General features: G+C 56.8%; 1 protein-coding gene across 6 annotated transcripts in view; it reads right to left on the bottom strand.

The window, feature by feature from the left end:
* The window catches only part of INPP5A (inositol polyphosphate-5-phosphatase A), a 262,671-nt gene that overhangs the window by 6,332 nt on the left and 235,334 nt on the right, over positions 1–21,005 (bottom strand). For all 6 annotated transcript variants that reach the window (XM_078346807.1, XM_008978944.5, XM_035269558.3 and 3 more), the window contains one exon: positions 10,671–10,744. In XM_078346807.1, coding sequence (XP_078202933.1) covers positions 10,671–10,744 — 74 coding nt within the window. The remainder of the gene's footprint in view (positions 1–10,670; positions 10,745–21,005) is intronic.

Genomic DNA, 21,005 nt, shown 5'->3' with positions numbered 1-21,005 from the left:
CCCACTTCTGAAACTGCAGGTTCTCAGGGGCCCGGCCCCGCCATCAGGCTGCAAACCCACCCCCAAATGGGCACTGCATCTGGGACTGCACTGAAGTAATAATGAATTCCACATGGACTGAACGGACCCTGGAACCCCATGGCTGAGCTCAGCCGCCCACCCGTGACTGAACAGACCCTGGGATCCGTGGCTGAGCTCAGCCGCCCGCCCCTGACTGAACAGACCCTGGGATCCGTGGCTGAGCTGAGCCGCCCGCCCCTGACTGAACAGACCCTGGGATCCGTGGCTGAGCTCAGCCGCCCGCCCCTGACTGAACAGACCCTGGGATCCGTGGCTGAGCTCAGCCGCCTGCCCCTGACTGAACAGACCCTGGGATCCGTGGCTGAGCTTGGCCACCTGCCCCTCAGTGCAGCGTCTCTGCTTCCTCTCAACATGTCCGTGGCCTTCACCAGAGTCTCAAGAGTTTTTTCAGTTAATTTCAAATATCATACAGCACCTCTTGTGACTGGGATCTGATTGATTCTCTGTGAAATTTCCCTGTTGGCTGTGCTTGGGTTTCAGATCCATCCTGGCACCTCAGCTGTGGATTCTGCGGCCCCTCCCATGCCCCTGGACCCCGTCCACAGGGGGCCTGTAAACAGCTGGGGACCGGGAACTCCCCACCCCACTGAGCTCCAGTGGGAGTGACACTCAGGCTGTGGCTTCGACCAGGCCTTGGGCAGAGAATCATGACTTGGTTAGAAACAAAATCTGCGTAGGGTCTACATGTAGTGCATGTTTCTGAAGAGCACAGATACGGAACAGCTGCACGTTTTTCAGGAGAAGCAGCGGCCCCAGGGCCTGCCCCATTTCACACGTTTGAGATGCGGGCCACCTTGTTCCGGAGCTTCTCAGCTGATCCCAACTGTGGACACAAATGGAAACTGGATGCAGGTGGGGGCCTGACCTGGACACATGTCCACTGCACACACAAGGCCCAGCCACTCCCTGCCAGGGACCCACAGGTGGACAGGCAGCTCCAGGGGCAGTGTGGCCCTCGTGAGTGTGGAATTGGGATGGCACAGGTGGGCCTGACTTCCAAGGTTGGCGGCTGTGCTGAGCCATGCTCCATCTGGGCAGCCCCTGGCCGGGCCAAAGGTCAGGGTGAAGTGACTGCAGAGCTTCTGCAGTGAGGCCCAGATGGTCTGCACGGGTGGGATCTGCTGTCTCCCCAGGCAGCCGTGCCGGAGCAGGACAGCCCTGGCTGTGGGAAGGCAGCGGCATGTGTGCACTCAGAGAAACTGCAGCCTCCACTGTTCCTGCCAACACGACACAGGATGTGCCCGTGAGCACAGAACCCGCTTCGCCCGCCGCTCTCCGCCACCACAGAGGTGCTTCCAAGACCACCGCCTCGGCATCCTGCAGTGGAAGGCAGGCCCTTGCTGGCCAGAAGCGTTTCCACAGGCCGCTGGGGCCCCACAGTCACCACACAGGGCCTGGTGAGGCAACCATGCTGTCCCGAAAGAGCCCACAAGAGCAGCTTAAACTCAGCAGCGCTGGGAGATGCCAGTGAGGAAGGAAACTTCCAGAAGCCTCATCTCGTGCCCTTCACACCAGTGATGTCTCCACTGCAGACACTCCCATGGCGAGTCGGGTCTGGGCATCTCACCTGAGGTGGCCGCATGAGCCTGCAGGGCCCGGCAGGGGTGCACCAGGGGCCCCAGTTCAGCGCAAATGCTGAGTTCTAGGATTGACGCAGCACAAGGTGACTTCTAAGCCAGAAGCTGGAGCCGAGCTGGTTCTCCCTCCCCATGCAGCCCACAGAGCCTGGAGAGCCAGTGCTGCCTGATGCCCCTTCAGGGCACGGAGAGAAACCGGGGTGTGGCAGGAGGCCCAGCCACTCTCCATCCACAGGGACAGTGTCTGGCAGGCTGAGACTGGGCTGCTGGGACGAGCAGGGAGAACAGGGACGCCCGAGTGGCAGCAGCCTCCTCCACCCATCTGCTCCAGGAGGGACTGGGCTGCGTGTCTCTGGCCCCATGGGGCTGCCCTGGGAGTTTTCACAGATGACAGAAGGAAGAAGCCTGGATGAGGGGTATCCTGCCTGGCTGTCAGGGCCAGCACCCTCAATCCACAGCCAGAGGTGCTCCCTGTGGCCCCCAACACCCAGGGATAGATGCAGGAGGGGCTGGTTCCAGCTGGATCTGGGAAAGGCCAGTGTGGACTGCACACCGCTGCCGTACCCACAGGTGGGAGGCGCCGGCAAGGCCACACTGTAGAGCTGCAGGTCACGGGAACTGGGTGCTGCCCCCCAGCAAGTGATGCAGGAGTGCTGGGCACGTGGGCTTATCTGAAAGCACACCTGCCAGGCGGGTAGGGACACAGGACAGGGGCATACCTATGCCCTACAGTGTGGGAGCAGCTGTGATAGAGTGGACAATTGAGCACCTGTGCTCCCCCGCAGCCTCTGCCTTTCCTCTCTGCCCCTCTCTCCTCCCCTCAGGGTATGGGCAGCGGCCCCTGTGCACCTGTGCTCCCCTGAAGGCTCTGGCCTTCCTCTCTGCCCCTCTCTCCTCCTGTAGGGTGTGGGCAGTGGCTCCTGTAGGCTGCACGGCTGAGTTTGCTGTGGCCAGGCTGACTGGGCCTGAGCAGCCTGGGCTGGGCATGTAGGGTTGCCACTGGTCCCAGAAGCTGACAGCAGACTAACAAAGCCTGGTTACGTCGCAGTCTCACGGGGCAGACCAGCCGGCCTGGGAAAGCCCCCAAAGGCATGCTGGGTGGGGCCATAGCTTCACCACTGCGCTGGACGCCGTGAACCACCAGCTCCCAAACCATGCTCAGGAAGGAGCAGGAGCGCAGCCCCACTTATCCAGGCGGGTGTCAGGGCGAAAGCCCCTCCTCTGACTCCCACCGGGTAGAATGTTGACCGTCATCATGCTGCTCTTGTGTATGAGAAGCAGGAGGGTTTATCGCACGCAGAGGAAACAGCTTTGAGCAGGCCCGTCATAGTCAGCACCGCATCTAAGCCACTCTGCATCCTGGGCAGCCTGCGGGTGCCACCGCAATGGTGGCTTCAGACACCCACTTCCAAACACAGCAGCTCCACTGAAATCCCTGAAGAAGGAAAAAGCCCCGAGACCAAAAAAAAGGAACCAACCAATTATGGCTTTGGCAACACTGAAGCTCCCTAGGGGAGAATGAAGCACAGACGCCTTCCCAGAGGGTCCAGGCAGGGCCAGTGCGGGGCTCACACCTGTCACCCCAGCACTCTGAGAGGCTGAGCCGGGTAGGGTGCAAGGCTCACACCTGTCACCCCAGCACTCTGAGAAGCTGAGCCGGGCAGGGTGCGGGGCTCACACCTGTCACCCCAGCACTCTGAGAAGCTGAGCCGGGCAGGGTGCGGGGCTCACACCTGTCACCCCAGCACTCTGAGAAGCTGAGCCGGGCAGGGTGCGGGGCTCACACCTGTCACCCCAGCACTTTGAGAGGCTGAGCCCGGCTGGGGCTCACACCTGTCACCTGGTTTGAGACCAGCTTGGACGACATAGTGAGACTCCATCTCTATACAAAATGAAAAAATTAGCCAGGCATGGTGGTGCACATGGGTAGTCCCAGCTACTTGGGAGGCTTAGCGGGGAAGATTGCTTGAGCCCACAAGATGGGGCTGCAGTGAGCCAAGATCAGCATTGCACTCCAGCCCGGGCAAGAGGGGGAGGCTGTCCCAGGCACTTCCCTCACCCACGTCTCCAGGTCAAAGCTGTCAGGGTGACCAGGGCCCTTGGCAGGCCTCTTCCGTGGGATGGGTCCCCTAACGGTTCTCCCCCTTGGCACAGGTCCCACCGTCTGCAGGGGCCACTGGTAGCCAGGGTTCCTCAGCACCAGGCGGACGGGCAGCCTTGCTTCCGACTGAGCACCCACCTTGCAGGCAGCGGAGCTCATTTTGCTAGATAATGATTACACTATAAATGCACATCTAAAGACAGGAGAACATATTACAGACCACACAGTCTGCACGGGACTCCCTAATCCCTAATTTTACAATATATGTGTCTGCTAAAGAGAGACCTCTGGCTGGATTTGTCTGGGCAGCTCATTCCTGTGTGGTGTATATTTCTGTCTTTTCCAAAAGCTAAAACTGGATCTTGCTCAGTAATTGCTTTGTTCAATGGCAACGCCCCTTCCCACCGCTGAGTCAGTCTTTCTCTGGGACGGGGCGATCTTTCCCATTGACTTCCTCTGAGTATGAAAAAAACTTTGCAAAGTTTTGATGGGTAGTGAGAGAACTTCTACATTTTCCCATTTATTTCAGTCAACTTAACTACAAGGCCAAGTGCATGCGGGAAGTGGGTGCTTATTCACCGTACCCTGCGCTGGAAGAAGCCTCTGGCAGGAAGACAGTGGGAGGGGATTCCAGGAGTGTAGCAGAGGCTCCCGCCTGCATCGATGGCACCCATGGAGACCCAGGGCCTCCTCTCCGCCTGTACAACCTGGTTTTCAACTCACGTGCAGAGCTGTGAGTGATGGCAGCTTGCTGCTGTGGCCTCCATGTCAGTGCTGGGTCTCGGTCCCGCTCCTTGTGGGCACTGGGGCTACTTCCAGGTTTTGGCCGGTTCTGGAGTTGGCGCGTGGCTCCTGTGGGTCCCTGAACTCTTGGCAGCCTGCAAGGTGAGCTCTACATTCACGAGGACACGAAGGCAATATTCATGGATTTCACGGAGCTGGGGTTGCAGATGCCCAGAGTGGTAAAGCCGCTGGCGCCTGTGTGGGAAGCAGCGGCCGGGACGGGCCGTGCTGGGCAGGGTCTCTCAGGGTCAATCCCTCGGCACTGAACAGAAAGCTCCCTTGGCTTCTGAGCGAAGCAGGAGAAGTGACTCAGGCCTGGGTGGGATGAGAAGGGGCCTCCAGGGAGCCCTCTGCCCGGCGGGACGACGTGGCCCTCGTCTCTCAGGGAGCGCGTCTGCGTCTCAGTCATCAGCCAAAGCAGCTGCTCATTTTCGCGGACACCATGTTTTGCCAGAAGGATTGACAGGCTTTGTTCAGTCGGTGGCTCACAGGCATTTTCTCACATGGGCGGACGAGCCTGCCTCCACCAGCAGCAGCTCACGCCATTTGCGGCCAATGACAAAATTTCCGCTTTCAAGAAGACCCCAGGCGCTGGAAAACGCACTCCTCCTAGAGGCTGATGCCGTCCCCACCACAGAGACTCCTCCGCTGAGCTCCGCGGTTCTGAGGGAGGCGCCGCCTGCCCTGCCCACATCGAGACTGCTGCACGCTGGGCAGCCAGGATTTCCTGGGGACCCGTGTGTGCGGCCATCAGAGCATGCCCTGGCAGGAGGTGCCATCCCCGTGCGCAGAGCAACAGTCTCACGCGTGACTGTGTTCCTAGGGACACCTGTTCTCAACGTCAGCATGGAGGAGAGGAACCCGCCACCCTCAGGCGGCAGCTGCGGCACCTGTGGGTGTGAGGCCACCTTGCTTCAGACTCTCCCCCCACCTATGAGGCCAAACTCCAGCAAATTTTCAGAACGTGTGAAATATTGCCACTCTTCTAACTAATTATTTTTTGTTTGGAAAATAGGTATTTTTTCCACAAAAATGTTACTTACGTAATCATGTAACGAGTTTGTTACTGTTACTTTTAAAATGAGCTAATATTTAAGAACGGATGGCAGTGGCCAGTGGATGGAGCCCACCCAGACTGAAGCTCTCGGGGTCCTCACTAGCTGGAAGAGGGAAGTGGCCGGAGCCTGTCCCCAGGGCCATTTCAATGGCGGGACCTGGTTTTCTTCTTAAGAAATAGAATGATGTAGTCTCTTCACTACGTACGGAGTCCACAGACACTTTGCTCCTGTGTAACGGGAACCCCCAGGCAATGGTCGTGACACAGTTCCGGTCCTTCATAAGCACAGCGTTGTGTCCTCTACATGCACACATCCACACACAGGGAGAGCCAGCCCCAGTGGGCCACCTGCAGCACCATGGCCTCCAAGGAAGAAATGCAGTGCCCCCCATATTCTAGAAGCTGCCACAGGAGCCACCTGATGGCCAGCGGCACGCCCAGGTCCCCACTGCGGCGACTTGGGAGCACTGGGCTCTCTGGCTGCAGAGCAGCTGTCATGGGGGGTGGGTACTGTCTGCAGGCCTGGGCCTGAAGGCTCAGCCTGCCCAGGAGACAGTGCCGCCCTACAGGGACGCTGAGGCCGAGAGGGGTGAGCGACGTGCCCAACTCTGCAGTGTCGGGGGCAGGACCGGGACTCTGGTTGCAGAGGTGCTGCCCTCACCGGCCCTGTGCCAAGTGAGGTTTGGTGAGAAACGCCGATGCCTGAAACGCTGTGCTCACGCCAGTGGGGCGGCTGCTTGGACTTCATCTCATCATCTTAGAGTTAATGACAGTTAATTCTCAAAGCTAAACTAAAAATTATAAATTCACTTCTAGCTAGGACGTGTAAAAAGGCGGCGGCTCTGTGCTACTGCTGGGGTGTCCAAACCACTGCCACCTGAGCCCAGGGCTGCACCGGGAGGGGGTGGGGGCAGCAGGACTGCTGCTGGGACGCAGACCACACTTCCTGCCCTGAGGGCCCTGGGCATCTGCGGAGCCAGGCAGATCAATGCTGGGTGAAGAAAGTCAATCCTCGACCCTGCTCAGTGCTAAGAGCTGACGCCGCCTGACCCCGATTCTGCTCACAGCCGCCTGGTTTCCAGAGAGCAGCGTGGGTAGGACACATCCCAGCTGTCACGGGTCCCTTGTCCCCCAGTAATTCTAAGCGCACATGTGGAGATTTAACATGTTCCACCAGTGGAAATTTTGCATGGCATTAAAGGCCTTGGGGAGGCTGCATCCTCGGCGCCATCCTGGCCCAGAGGCACCATCTTAACAGGACAGGGTCTTGCCTGGGAGAGGTCTTCATGGGGAGGCCAGCCTCCTTCCCACCTGCTCACCCTCCTGCTCCTGACCACCTGAAACTAGTCACTTTTGTGGCTGTCCCTAAAGAAGGTGCTATGAAGAGCTGTGCTTTCAGTTAAGGACAAGAACTGAGTGGCACAAATGAAATACTAGCACCTTTTCTAGCAAAATCACAGACAGCATTCAGTTACAATCCACTCAGAGCAGAGTTCTGTTTGTCCATGGGATCAGTGACAAACACCTTTGCAGGAGAAGACCCTGCTGGTCTTCAGACCCACCTGCCAGTGACACGTCTCCCGAGTGCCACTCCATCAGTGTGCACACCAACGCCCCGGGTGACCACTGTCCCAGTGCTCTGCGCTAGGAACCCCATCCCCTTCCGGGGCCAGCAGGTGACCAGGCTCCCGGTGCTCTGCGCTAGGAACCCATCCCCTCCCGGGGCCAGCAGGTGACCAGGCTCCCAGTGCTCTGCGCTAGGAACCCCATCCCCTTCCGGGCCAGCAGGTGACCAGGCTCCCGGTGCTCTGCGCTAGGAACCCCATCCCCTACCAGGGCCAGCAGGTGACCAGGCTCCCGGTGCTCCACGCTAGGAACCCATCCCCTCCCAGGGCCAGCAGGTGCAGGCTCTGCCATTGAGTGCCCACCGCCTGTGGGATGGGCCCTCCCTGCAACGCTGACAAGGGGCCTCAAGCCACTCCAAGGCGGTGAGCTCACCTCCGCCCAAAACTGGGGTGGGGACTGGGTGGCAGTGATCGGAAGATGCACCCAGCTGCTCGGCCAGTATGAATGCATTCACTCAAATGACAGCAAAACTATGAAACAATTCTGAAAACCTGGAGCCACAGTGGGAAAGAGACGCTGCCAGACCAGCAGGTACAGATGGCGGCTTGGCTCCCGGCTTCTGAGGAGCTGAGGCAGACACAGGCCTCAGGGGCCAGGCCGTGGCAAGGATGCCCCCCATGGCCTCAGAGCCCTGGCGGCCTTTGGGAAAGCACAGGAAGACCAGTGTGTCCTGACAGGTGTAGAACTGGAGGGGGTACAGTGTGAGGCGGCGGGTGGACCAGCCTGGCACACAGGGGCACTCGGGACCCCCCAGTGGGGCAGAAGCAGTGGGAAAGCTGAAGCCGATCTCACACAGGCAAATGCTGAAGAGCAAGCCCACAGCCAGCATGGGCGCCCTGGGGAAGCTGAGGGTGAGGGGTCCGCAGGGCCTGTGTGTTATGATCTTTCTGGGATGCCAGTGGGTGCCAGGGGCTCTCTGAGGGCCTGTGTGCCCAGCAGTCAGACTTCAGACCCAAGTGGTAAGGATGAGCCCTCCAAGAGGAAGGGTGTGGGCCCGAGATCGCCTAGGGCTTCCCATGCCCCCTGTAGGATGATGCTGGTGCCTGGCAGGGAGCCTCGGTGGCTCTGCAGAACAGGAAGAAGCTCAGGGGTCAGAGGCCAGGGCCACCACTGCCTTCGGAGGCTCCTCCGACCTGTCTGAAAACCTCCCCTGGACACGAAAGTACTCTCACTTTCCAGGCTCAGCACTCAGCACTGCCACTGGCTCCGGGGAAGCCTGTGTCCCCACGCTCTCCCAGGCTGGGTCCTCAGGCACCCAACGCTGCTCCCAGGTGAGAGGCAAATTCCAGGTATGCCGGTGGAAGTCCTCTAGGGCTTCCAACAATGAGAACTGCTCTGTGCCAGCAAATCTGCATAGAAATGCACACACACACCCTCACCCAGGCACACATTTCTACACATGCACACACACACACCCTCACCCAGGCACACATCTCCACGCATGCACACACACACCCTCACCCAGGCACACATTACGCATGCACACACACACACCCTCACCCAGGCACACATTTCTACACATGCACACACACACACCCTCACCCAGGCACACATTTCTACACATGCACACACACACACCCTCACCCAGGCACACATCTCTACGCATGCACACACACACACCCTCACCCAGGCACACATCTCTACGCATGCACACACACACACCTCACCCAGGCACACATCTCTACGCATGCACACACACACCCTCACCCAGGCACACATCTCTACGCATGCACACACACACACCCTCACCCAGGCACACATCTCTACGCATGCACACACACACACCCTCACCCAGGCACACATCTCTACGCATGCACACACACACACCCTCACCCAGGCACACATCTCCACGCATGCACACACACACACCCTCACCCAGGCACACATTTCTACACATGCACACACATACACATATCTCCACGCAGGCACACATTTCTACGCATGCACACACACACCCCCTCACCCAGGCACACATCTCCACGCATGCACACACACACCCTCACCCAGGCACACATCTCCACATGCACAAACACACCCAGGTACACATGCACACACATACCCAGGCACACATCTCCACGCATGTACACACACACCCTCACCCAGGCACACATCTCCACATGCACAAACACACCCAGGTACACATCACACACAGACATACCCAGGCACACATCTCCATGCATGTACACACACACCCTCACCCAGGCACACATCTCCACACATGCACACACACACCCTCACCTGTGTAATCCACACCTGTGTACTCACCATGAACACCCCCGACACCTGTGATCCACACCTCTGTATTCACCATGCACACCCCCACCCCCCACACCTGCACACTCACCATGCACACTGCACACACACACCCATACCTGTGTAATCCACACCTGCACACTCACCAGGCATGCCCCACGCACACACACCTGTGCACTCACCAAGCACAACCCACACACAGGCACAGAAGTCCTCACCCCATGCACAGCCGCACCAGGTCTGCACACGTACCAGGATACCCATGCAACACTTGCACTTCAAACCCAGGCACGCACACACACACATATGCCTTAAACACAGCCATGTCCATGTGGACATACTGCATTAGGAGGCCCTGATATTCCTAGAAAGACTCATAACACAGGCCCTGGGAATCTCTAGCGTGCAACTCTGATACAGTCATATTTTGCATATTGGGAAAACCTTTTTTGAAAAAAGATAATGGAATTATTACTCTCAGATGGTTGCTTTCTTCAGGCCACAAAAAGAGGAGAAGGTGAAGTCTGCCCACAAGTGTGGGACACACACACGTGCACACATGGACACAACACATGCACACACGGACACCTGCACACACGAACACACACATGAACACGTGTGTGTACACGGACACATGCACACACTGACACACGTGCATACATGAATACAGCACACATGCACACACGGACACAACACAGGTGCACACAGACAACACACGTGCACACATGGACACAATACACGTGCACAAACATGCACACATGGACACAACACATGCACACGGATACACATGGGCACACATGGACACAACACACGTGCACATGCACAGACACAACACACATGGACACAACATACGTGCACACTGACACAATACATGTGCACCCACACATCACAAAGTCACACACACATGAACACAACATGCATGTGTAGACAACACACATGGGCACACATTAACATGTATACACACACCAATACGTGCACATAGACAACACATGCATAGACACAAACGTACACACAACACATGTAAACACAGACAACACATGCACACACACACGTGTACACACAGATATGGTGCACACAGAATGCACACTCATGCCCAACACATTGGCACACAGACACGCAGATGCACCAGAGGGGGCAGGGGAAGACGCCGCCTTCCTGGCCGGGTTCATCCGGGAAACGGCACATTCCTTACCTGGGTGGGAACGAGATGTCCAGTTCGTACAGTCTGTCCTTAAAGACAGACAACTCCTTGTCAAACTCCAAGAGCTAAAGGAAAGAGCAGAAGATAAAGTCACACGGGTTCTCCTCACTGGGGGCAAGCGCGTCTGTGTGCAGCTAGGATGCTCGGATGCTTGGTGTGACATCTGCCCTTCCTAGAGAGCTCTGTGGTGCCAGCGGGCTCTGCTGTCCACTGCCTCTGCTGCAGACTGTGGGACCTGCACCGCCCGTTCCTGATGTGCTCTGCTCACCCAGAGACCTTTCTCTGTTGGGGACGCCAAAGAAGCACTCACAGCCTTGGGCACCACCGTGGCAGCCCCACAGCAGCCTCTCTTGGGCTCTCGTCCTGGGGATGGCTCCCTCAGCAGAAGGAACCGTGCAAAGTAAAGAGGAGAGTAAGCAATGTCAGCTTAGTGAGAACAGGTCACGGAAAATGGCCCCAAGGTGCACACTGATGAGATTCTGAGGGCAAAATGTTCATTCCCACATGCAGGGGGCAGCAAACGGCTTTGCCCCTGAGACTCTTCCAAAACAAGCCCCAGACGGGACCGGCCATGTTCCCGAGTGGTCACCACACGCACCCTCTCACCCCAGCAGGACTGGCCCAGCCGTGGTCGTGTTACCCAGTGGTCATCACCACGCCCACCCTCTCAGGTGCTGTTCATTAGTCATGTTCCAACCCCACAGCTCTGCAGGGTATGGAGTTGAGCCAGGATTCCCTCAAAACCACACCAGATCCCGGCTTTTCCCGGGACCTCATCCATCATCCCTGAAACATGCCATCAGCAGCCTCGTGCACGTAGCCATGAGCCTGTGCCACCAGGCTGCTACCTGAGCCACCTGCCTGCAGCTCAGGTGTTCACAGCCCCGCTGCCTCCTGTGTCCCAGGAGGGTATGACTCCAGGTCCCCTTCAAGGGAGCAACTCCCTCCCTCCAGTGCCCAGACTCTGGGAAGGGCCCCAAGTCAACTCCTCAGTGGGGTGGGGATGGAGCAGAGGCCTTGGGAGAGAGACGCCCCTCTGGAAAGGCAGAGCAGAGCGTGGGCTCTGGGCCAACTCTGCACATGCGTGTTTGCACGCAGGCGTGTGTGTCTGGATGCAGGTACGTACTCACAGTACATTCACACACAAACATGTCCCATCTCTTCCCCTCCAGATCATCTGGAGCTTGAGTTTCAGGCTTCCCCACATGGGAGATGCAGCAGATCCCCCAGTCCCAGCATGGGCCCCACTGGCTTCTCAGGTGCAGAGGTGAGGAGGCAGCAGGGAGGCCACCGGCCACCAGGCGCCATGTGGCTCTCAGCTCTGCAGGCACCGGCTGTGACACTGGGAGCCCAGCTCTCCCCAAGGCCTGCCAGGAACATCTGTGAGATCTGCCAAGAGCTGGAAAGGAGCCACTGCCATCCAGCAGTTTCACCCAAATGCTGATGACAGCGTCCCCGAGTCTCTACAACACAGCACGTTTTCAGCTTGCAGGAACGCACTGGCAGGGGTGTAAGAGCTCCCCTGCACCACCAAAACCCCCAACCTGGACCTTCCGACAACCTCAAGTATGGTTTTCAGGTTATTCATTTGTTTACTTAGATGAAATCTCACTGGAGTGCAGTGGTGCAATCTCAGCTCACAGCAACCTCCGCCTCCTGGGCTCAGGCAATGGTCCTGCCTCTGCCTCCGGAGTAGCTGGGATTACAGGTGCCTGCCACCACGCCCGCTAACTTTTTGTTTTTTGTAGAGACAGGGTCTTGCCACATTCCCCTGGCTTGTCTGGTACTCCTGGCCTTAAGTGATCCTCCTGCCTCCTCAGCCTCCCGAAGTGTTCCAGCAGCGCTTGGCCCCAAGCTTGTTTATATTATTACCACCATGCCCGTGCCCACAAAAAGGGCTCGCCTAATCCTACATGTCTGTAAACACCATGCATGGAGAGCAACAATGTGTATTGAAACACAAACTAACTTCAGCTTATTGTAACTTCATTTTTTTTTTTTTTTTTGAGACGGAGTTTCACTAGTTACCCAGGCTGGAGTGCAATGGCGCGATCTCGGCTCACCGCAACCTCCGCCTCCTGGGTTCAGGCAATTCTCCTGCCTCAGCCTCCTGAGTAGCTGGGATTACAGGCACATGCCATCATGCCCAGCTAATTTTTTGTATTTTTAGTAGAGACGGAGTTTCACCATGTTGACCAGGATGGTCTCGATCTCTTAATCTCGTGATCCACCCGCCTTGGCTCCCAAAGTGCTGGGATTACAGGCGTGAGCCACCGCGCCCGGCCAGCTTATTATAACTTCCTTATAAACTTTTATGTTTTTCAACTTTTTGACTCTTGTCAAATAATACTTAGCTTAAAACACATCATACAGCTGTACAAAATATCCTCTTCATATATTCTATAAGCTTTTTGCCTATTTTTTATATCTAACATTTAAAAATTTTTAAACATTTTTTGATAAAAATGAAGAGAATGACACACACATGAGCCTAGGCCCACACAGGACAGTCATCGATATTCCTCTCTGCCACCTCTGCACGCCACAGAAAGGCTTCAAGCGCAGTAACCCGCCTGGAGCCGCGTCTCCTGTGACAGCGAGGTAACCCGCCTGGAGCCGCATATCCTGTGACCACGGTGCCTTCTCAGTACCTCCTGAAGGACCAGCCCGAGGCTGTTCTGGGCAACGTTTTTTACTAAGTAGAAGTGCATCAGTCACGGTAAGAAGTGTGCGAGGGAAATGCAGATGCCAGCAACACAGATGTTTACTGTCACTCTGAAGTATGACGTGCTGGGCATCCCTGCTGTGCCAGACTCTCACACGTCTGTCTGGTGGCTTCTTTACACTATGGCCGCCACGTGAGGTCACAATGGCTTCACCACGCAGCGAGAGGTCACTCGCAGCCCTGTCGTCAGATTATCAAACCTTAATCACATATGTAGGCTGTTGTAGACTGAAGCAACATTATGTGGCACAATTGTATGCACACACACGTACACATGCAAAAGTGCACACACCACACACACACGAGCACACATCACACAGGTACACATGCACGAGTGCACATGCCACATGCACACACAAGCACACACACCACACGCGCACATACCACACACACGTGCACACACTACACATGTATACACATGTGCACACAACATGCACACACCACACACGTACACACATGAAAACACGCATACACACATGAGTGCACACAACACAAACGTACACGAGTGCACACCACATACACACGAGTGCACACACGCACACAAGTGCACCCACAACATGTACATACACGAGTGCACACAAGATACACACGAGTGCACACCACATGCATATGTGCACAAACGCACACACCACATGCACACACATGCGTGCACAACACACATGCATACCACATGTACACATGTGCACACATCACATTCGCATGAGTGCACACATCACACATGCACAACAAACACGAATGCACACACATGTACACATGAATACACATACTACACACGTACACACGAGTGCACACACCAGAGTGCACACAAGACATATACACGAGTGCACACTAGACACGTACACATACATGTGCACACACCACACATGTACATGCATGTGTGCACATGCCACACAGATGCACACATCACACCCACATACCACATATACACACGAAGGCACACACGTGTACACTCCATGTACACTCACGTGTGCATACACATGTACACATGCACACACCACATTCACATACACATGTACTCGTGCACACACCACATGCATACATGCACGTGCACACACGTACATATCACACATGTGCACACACCACACAAGTGCACATATCACACGAGTCCAAATGTACACTTGTACACACAAGTGCACACGTGTACATACATACACATGCATACAAACCACAGAAGTGCATACATGTATATACACACCTGCATAACCATCCATGAGCACACATGTAGATGCACAACGTATACACATGCCACACGAGTGCACACGTGTACGTGCACACACATATGTGTACATACACCACACACATTTGCTTTGCTCTTCAATCCAAGGAATTCCAGGCCAGATTGTCAGTGTGTTGCCATCTTTATTTCTGAGCTGTGAATCTGACCAATGACATGGTTCCTATGAGCAGCTCTGGGGATGCCTCCTTGGGACGGAGGTGGAGGTGACTCCACACGTTTGCTGTGTGCACAGGTGTGCCTGGACGTGAGGGCCGTGTGTGCCAGGTACATTTGCCAAATGTGTGTGGGCATATGCATGGCTGGACTGCAAGGGGTGGCTTCACGTCACCACTGAACACTCTGCAGTCTTGGTCAGTCTCCCAAGTGCCTGCAGAGCCTCGTCAGGCCCTTGGAGCCTCTCTGTGGTCAGCACCTGCTCCCAGGCAGCCAGGGCCTCCCTCAGGCCTCAGCTGCCGCCGCCAGCATCTGCCTGAACTAAAAAGGAAACCACCCCCCCAACACACCCACTCACATGCAGATGCCCGCTCACCCACACTCATTTTTGCACACACCTGCTTATATAAACACCCGCTCATATGCATATGGTGGCTCTCACACACACGCCCACTCAGACACACACCTGCTCATATGCATATGGCAGCTCACATGCCACTCACACAAGCTCACACACACACACACACACACCCCCGCTCATATGCATATGGCGGCTCACACACATGCCCACTCATGCTCATACACACACACACATAAACACACGCTCATAGCATATGGGGGCTCACACACATGCACACACACCCACTCATGCTTGTGCATACTCACAGGTTTACATGTATATGCCTGCTCACGCACATGCTCACACACACACACCCGTTCATATGCATACGGCGGCTCACACACATGCCCACTCATGCTCATACACAAACACACGCTCATAGCATATGGGGGCTCACACACATGCACACACCCACTCATGCTTGTGCATACTCACAGGTTTACATGTATATGCCTGCTCACGCACATGCTCACACACACACACCCGTTCATATGCATACGGCAGCTCACACATGCCCACTCACATGCTCATACACCCCCCCATTCATATGCATATGGCGGCTCACACACATGCCCACTCATGCTCACACACACACACATGCACACACCCACTCATGCTTGTGCATACTCACAGGTTTACATGTATATGCCTGCTCATGCACATGCTCACACACACACCCGTTCATATGCATATGGCAGCTCACACATGCCCACTCACGTGCTCATACACACCCCCCCTTCATATGCATATGGCGGCTCACACACATGCCCACTCATGCTCACACACACACACACACACACACACAAATGCTCATAGCATATGGTGGCTCACACACACATGCACACACCCACTCATGCTCGTGCATACTCACAGGTTTACATGCATATGCCTGCTCACACACATGTTCACACGTGCTCATACACACACTCATATGCATATTATGCATATGGTTGCTCATGCACATGCTCACACACATACCAATAAGCACAACCCCAAGGCAAGTTGTGGGGAAGCTGGAAAACTCGGAAAGGAGCAGGCTGTGGCTGCCCAAGGTTTTCGGTGGCTGGGGGCCCCCTCTTTCCCATGGTGATTGAATGGGTCCCTCGGCCAGCATCCTGCCTCGGTGTCAGTGTTTACTGAATGGGTTACTCAGCCAGCGTCCTGCCTGCGTGTCGGTGTTTACTGAATGGGTTACTCAGCCAGCGTCCTGCCTCGGTGTCGGTGTTTACTGAATGGGTTACTCAGCCAGCGTCCTGCCTGGGTGTCAGTGTTTACTGAATGGGTTACTCAGCCAGCATCCTGCCTGGGTGGCGGTGTTTACTGAATGGGTTACTCAGCCAGCGTCCTGCCTGGGTGCTGGTGTTTTGAGACTGCTCAGTGCAAAAAACAAAAACCAAGGCCACGTTCCCATCCTGTCTTCTGTGTTAGAAGGACCGTAGTTTCGGCGGTGCAAAGTAAAAATAAAAGGAAACACGTGTGTGTGGTCTGAAATGAACTGGAACCTGCAAGCCGCCTAAATGGTATTAGAGCTGGGGGAGGAGGGTGAGGGCCCCAGTCTCATTTGTCCACCGTGATGCCCTCAGGCACACCCACACTCACCAGCCCTGAGAGAAAACCCCAGCTGGGAATCTCGGTTGTTCACTAGCGAGCCTGTCTTCTGACAGGTGTCCTGGCCTGGGTCTGCCTCCCTCCTCATCAGACGTGGGCTGGCCATGCTGCTCCTGCGCTGGGCACTGCGCCAGACACTCCACTGGGCATGCGGTCTTTGCCACCTGGGCCTTTCCGTGTAGCCAGGGAGGCAGAGGCTCACACGACCATGACACAAATGTGAAACTGTGCAGGGACTGTGGCAGCTGTGTGGCGGGAGGGTCCCAGTGTGTCTATGCTCGGCCTCTGGCTCCGAGAGGTCAGAGGGAGCCTCACCCTGCATGGCTGGCATGGGGGCTGTCGCCCCCAGAATGACGTGTGAGGGCCCCTGCTGCTGCTGGAACAAAATAGGCGGGAGAGGTGTCTGATTAGAAATTGCACGTGTTGCTGCTGAATTGATAATTTGTATCTCTGAGATTCTTCACAAACACAATAACCAATTTCACATGGTCTTCCACATTCTTCTTGATTACAAAGTGAAGGCAGGCAGGGCTGTGCGGACAGTGACAAAGCGGGGGCTGGTCCCGTGCATCTGTCAGGAGCCGTCCCCGCCGTGCTTCCGCCGCTCCAGCAGACGCCGGTGCTGATGAAGGAACGGGGCCCGGAAAATCAATGCACCTGGGGCTGGCGAGGCTGCTAAACACGCAGAAAACATCTCCCTCCAAGAGGCCGGCACTGCGGAAATTCCCAAGCCCGGCCCTGGGACAGCGAGGAAAATTTAATCTCTCCAAATCCTCACCAGGGCACTCCATCCTGCAGCCCTGACAGCCACACTTATAATTAATTATACAATTTCGATGGGAATATCGACTAAACAAAGCTATAAATCATAGGAAAAGTCAATAGGCATGGACACATTCAATCATGTCCCGGCCAATGATTACTACTCTTAAAATACAATAATTATTTTCAGGAGCCAGCTCGAATTAAATTTCTGTCAGGCGGGTACAAGACCGGCGTTTGATGAAGGGTGCGATGGACTGGGGCTGCTCCGGCTCCGGCGCATCCATCCCGCGGACGCGTTTGCTCTCACAGTCTCGGTGCGGGGCGTTTAACCGGACTGTGGAGATGGGATTCTCTCCCGGGCTCACCGGGTCGACCACCTTGACCCTCCGTCAATGGGGACAACTCTCAGCTTCCGGGCACGACGGAGTCGGCGTGCCAGCACCTCAGGCAGGTGCGAGGGCACCCAGGTCAGCAGGAACCCACGGGACGTTCCCAAGGGCGCCGTCGTCCAGGCACCAAGCAGAGAGGACCGAGTGCCAGGACAGCAGCGCTGAGCCGTCTGCTCTGCTCACAGTCAGTTCCTCAGAGAAACCACGAGAAACGGCCTGGGAAGGCGCCCCCTGAGCTCAGGCCACCTTTCTGCGTGGGACTCATGACGTGATCAGCAAACACGGAGTGTGGGGCTTTCCACAGTCACACAGGAATGTGCTTCCACCCCACTGTGGGTTTTCATTTGGAATCAAATCCAAAAGTTCTCTCAAACACTCAGGTTCCTTTTCTTCTAAAGGTAGGGAACGCCGTACAGTGTGGTGGCTGCCGACGGCAGGGGCGTGCTCTGTGTCGAAATGCGGGGAGGACGACTTTGGACCCACACGAAAGACAACCATTCTCGGATGCTCTAGATGCACCCCCTCCACACTGCGCCCCCCTGCACGCCGCACCCCCTCCATGCTGAGCCCCCTCTACGCTGCACCCCTCCACGCCGCACCCCCTCCACGCCACACCCCCTCCATGCTGAGCCCCCTCCATGCCGCACTCCCTCCACGCTGTGCCCCCCCAACACTGCATACCCCTCCATGCTATAACCCCCTCCACGCCGCATACCTCTGCACACCACCCCAACTGGGATCTGCCCGCACATTCCACCTGTGGCCGCAGGAGCCTCCCTCTTGCCTGCCTCCTTGCTCCTTCCAGAACGTTCCATCCCCCTGGGCTGCCCTGGCTTCCTACTCCAAGGGACGCTCCACTTTCTTCAAGCCCTGTGAAGGATCCCTGGAGACCTCACTCCCCAGGGTCTGAGAAGGCAGCTAACTCTCTTATGGGGCCCGAAAGTACCTCCTTCAAGCTCTGGCAGCCACGCAGCTGTGAGGACGGCAGCCCTGTTTCCCTCCTGGACACCCGCCTCCCCCCAGACTCCTCCTGGATGCCTGCCTCCCCCCAGACTCCTCCTGGATGCCCGCCTCCCCCCAGACTCCTCCTGGACGCCCGCCTCCCCCCAGACTCCTCCTGGACACCCGCCTCCGCCCAGACACCTGCCTTCACCTAGACACCTGCACTCTGCAGCCTCTCCCCGCTGAGGAGGCCAGGAGGTGCCACCCGGGAGCTGCCCAGCAGCAGGAAACACCCTGGAGCCCAGAGTCCCACAGGAAGAGCCGTGCAGGAGCACTGGGAACCACAGGCGGGCCACCCCACCAGTCCCTGGAGGCTCGAGTAGGAGGGGGGCTCCACCAGGTGCAGGTCGTGGAGCAGGGGAGAGAACCTGACGCCTCCCACGGATGGAGCAGGAGGAAATCAAGTCTGCCTGGATGGAGCGAAGAGGAGCAGACCTCAGGTTTCCCCAGGCCAAGGGGCCATGTGGGGACGGAATACCATGACCTGACCTGACCACAGTGGGGGAAGGGGCTGTGTGCTCCTGCAGCAGGCTAGAGGGATGGGACACAGAAGGCCAGGCACCGCGGAGGCGTGGGCGTCATGGGAGCCTAGGGCTCTGGGTTGATGAGGGGCAGAAGGCAGAAGTGACTTCCCGAGAGGACAGGATATGGGTCTTGGGGATGCTGGGGAGGCAGCGAATCTGGTCCTGGAGTGGAGGTTCTGGGCCTGGGACTTGGGCGGGCTGGCAGTGTCTGCTGGGCTGAGTGTGCCCCTCTGTTGGGCACTGAGAGGCCTCAGCTTTCTCCTAAGCAGTTTGCATGCACCGACCCATGAGCCCCTCATACCTCATGAGGAGAAACTGAGGCACAGGCACAGACCCCAGAGCTCCTGGCTGGCCCAGGACGCTGCAATGTGAATGCAGCTGCACCTGGCCTACGTCCACCTGCCTGTGCTCCCTCACCTCTCCCACAGCCACCGCCCAACAGCTCCCTGAGGGCAGGAGCCGCCTGCCCTGATGCAGTGCTGGCTCGGGACAGCCTAGGAACGGATTCCGAAAGTTCCAGGTCGCGGACGCTGGCTCGCTGCGCACAGCATCACATGTGGCTTGGAATGGCTATGGCCGTGCGTCTACAGCAATCAGCCCAGGCCGCACATCAGGCCCCAGCCAGGAGCTGCCTGCTTCCTGGTTCTCTGCATCAATAAACATTTATAAATACATTACAAAGGGGACCAAAGTAGACCACAATCAAAAATAAAATTTAAAAAGAGAGTGTGTAGGCCACCCCTGAGCGCTGCCCACACTGATCCCTCAGAGGGAAGACTTGTGATTTCAAAGCCGACAGCAGGCTCTGCGCTGGGGCTGCCTCCAGCACGGCTGGTTCTCAGTGGACTGGCGTGGGCTGTGCGTTCCCACTGCCATGCACTTCGATTTACACACATGCTCGTGGCCACACAGCTGCACACCCACCCCCATACATTCAGACACGCACTCATGCACACACACATCCTAGCACTCAAACATGCACACACACGTGCTCACAAACAGACCCACACAGCGAGTCTAGCACGGGGGTATGAGGAGCCTACACCCTTTACTCTCCCGCTTCCAAGCAAAGCCTGAGCCTCGCCAGCCCACCCTGAGACAAGGGGACTTCCTCCCCATCCCGAAGCATCAGCGCCTGACCTCGCACACATGAGGGGCTCTGAAGCCTGAGCCTCGCCAGCCCACCCTGAGACAAGGGGACTTCCTCCCCATCCCGAAGCATCAGCGTCTGACCTCGCACACATGAGGGGCTCTGAAGCCTGGGCCTCGCCAGCCCACCATGAGACAAGGGGACTTCCTCCCCATCCCGAAGCATCAGCGTCTGACCTCGCACACATGAGGGGCTCTGAAGCCTGAGCCTCGCCAGCCCACCCTGAGACAAGGGGACTTCCTCCCCATCCCGAAGCATCAGTGCCTGAGCTCGCACACGAGGGGCTCTGAAGCCTGAGCCTCGCCAGCCCACCCTGAGACAAGGGGACTTCCTCCCCATCCCGAAGCATCAGCGCCTGACCTTGCACACATGA

The sequence above is a fragment of the Callithrix jacchus genome, chromosome 12 (genome assembly GCF_049354715.1).
Source record: "Callithrix jacchus isolate 240 chromosome 12, calJac240_pri, whole genome shotgun sequence".
In the NCBI taxonomy this organism is placed as follows: domain Eukaryota; kingdom Metazoa; phylum Chordata; class Mammalia; order Primates; family Cebidae; genus Callithrix; species Callithrix jacchus.
This window is presented reverse-complemented; position numbering and strand designations above follow the sequence as displayed.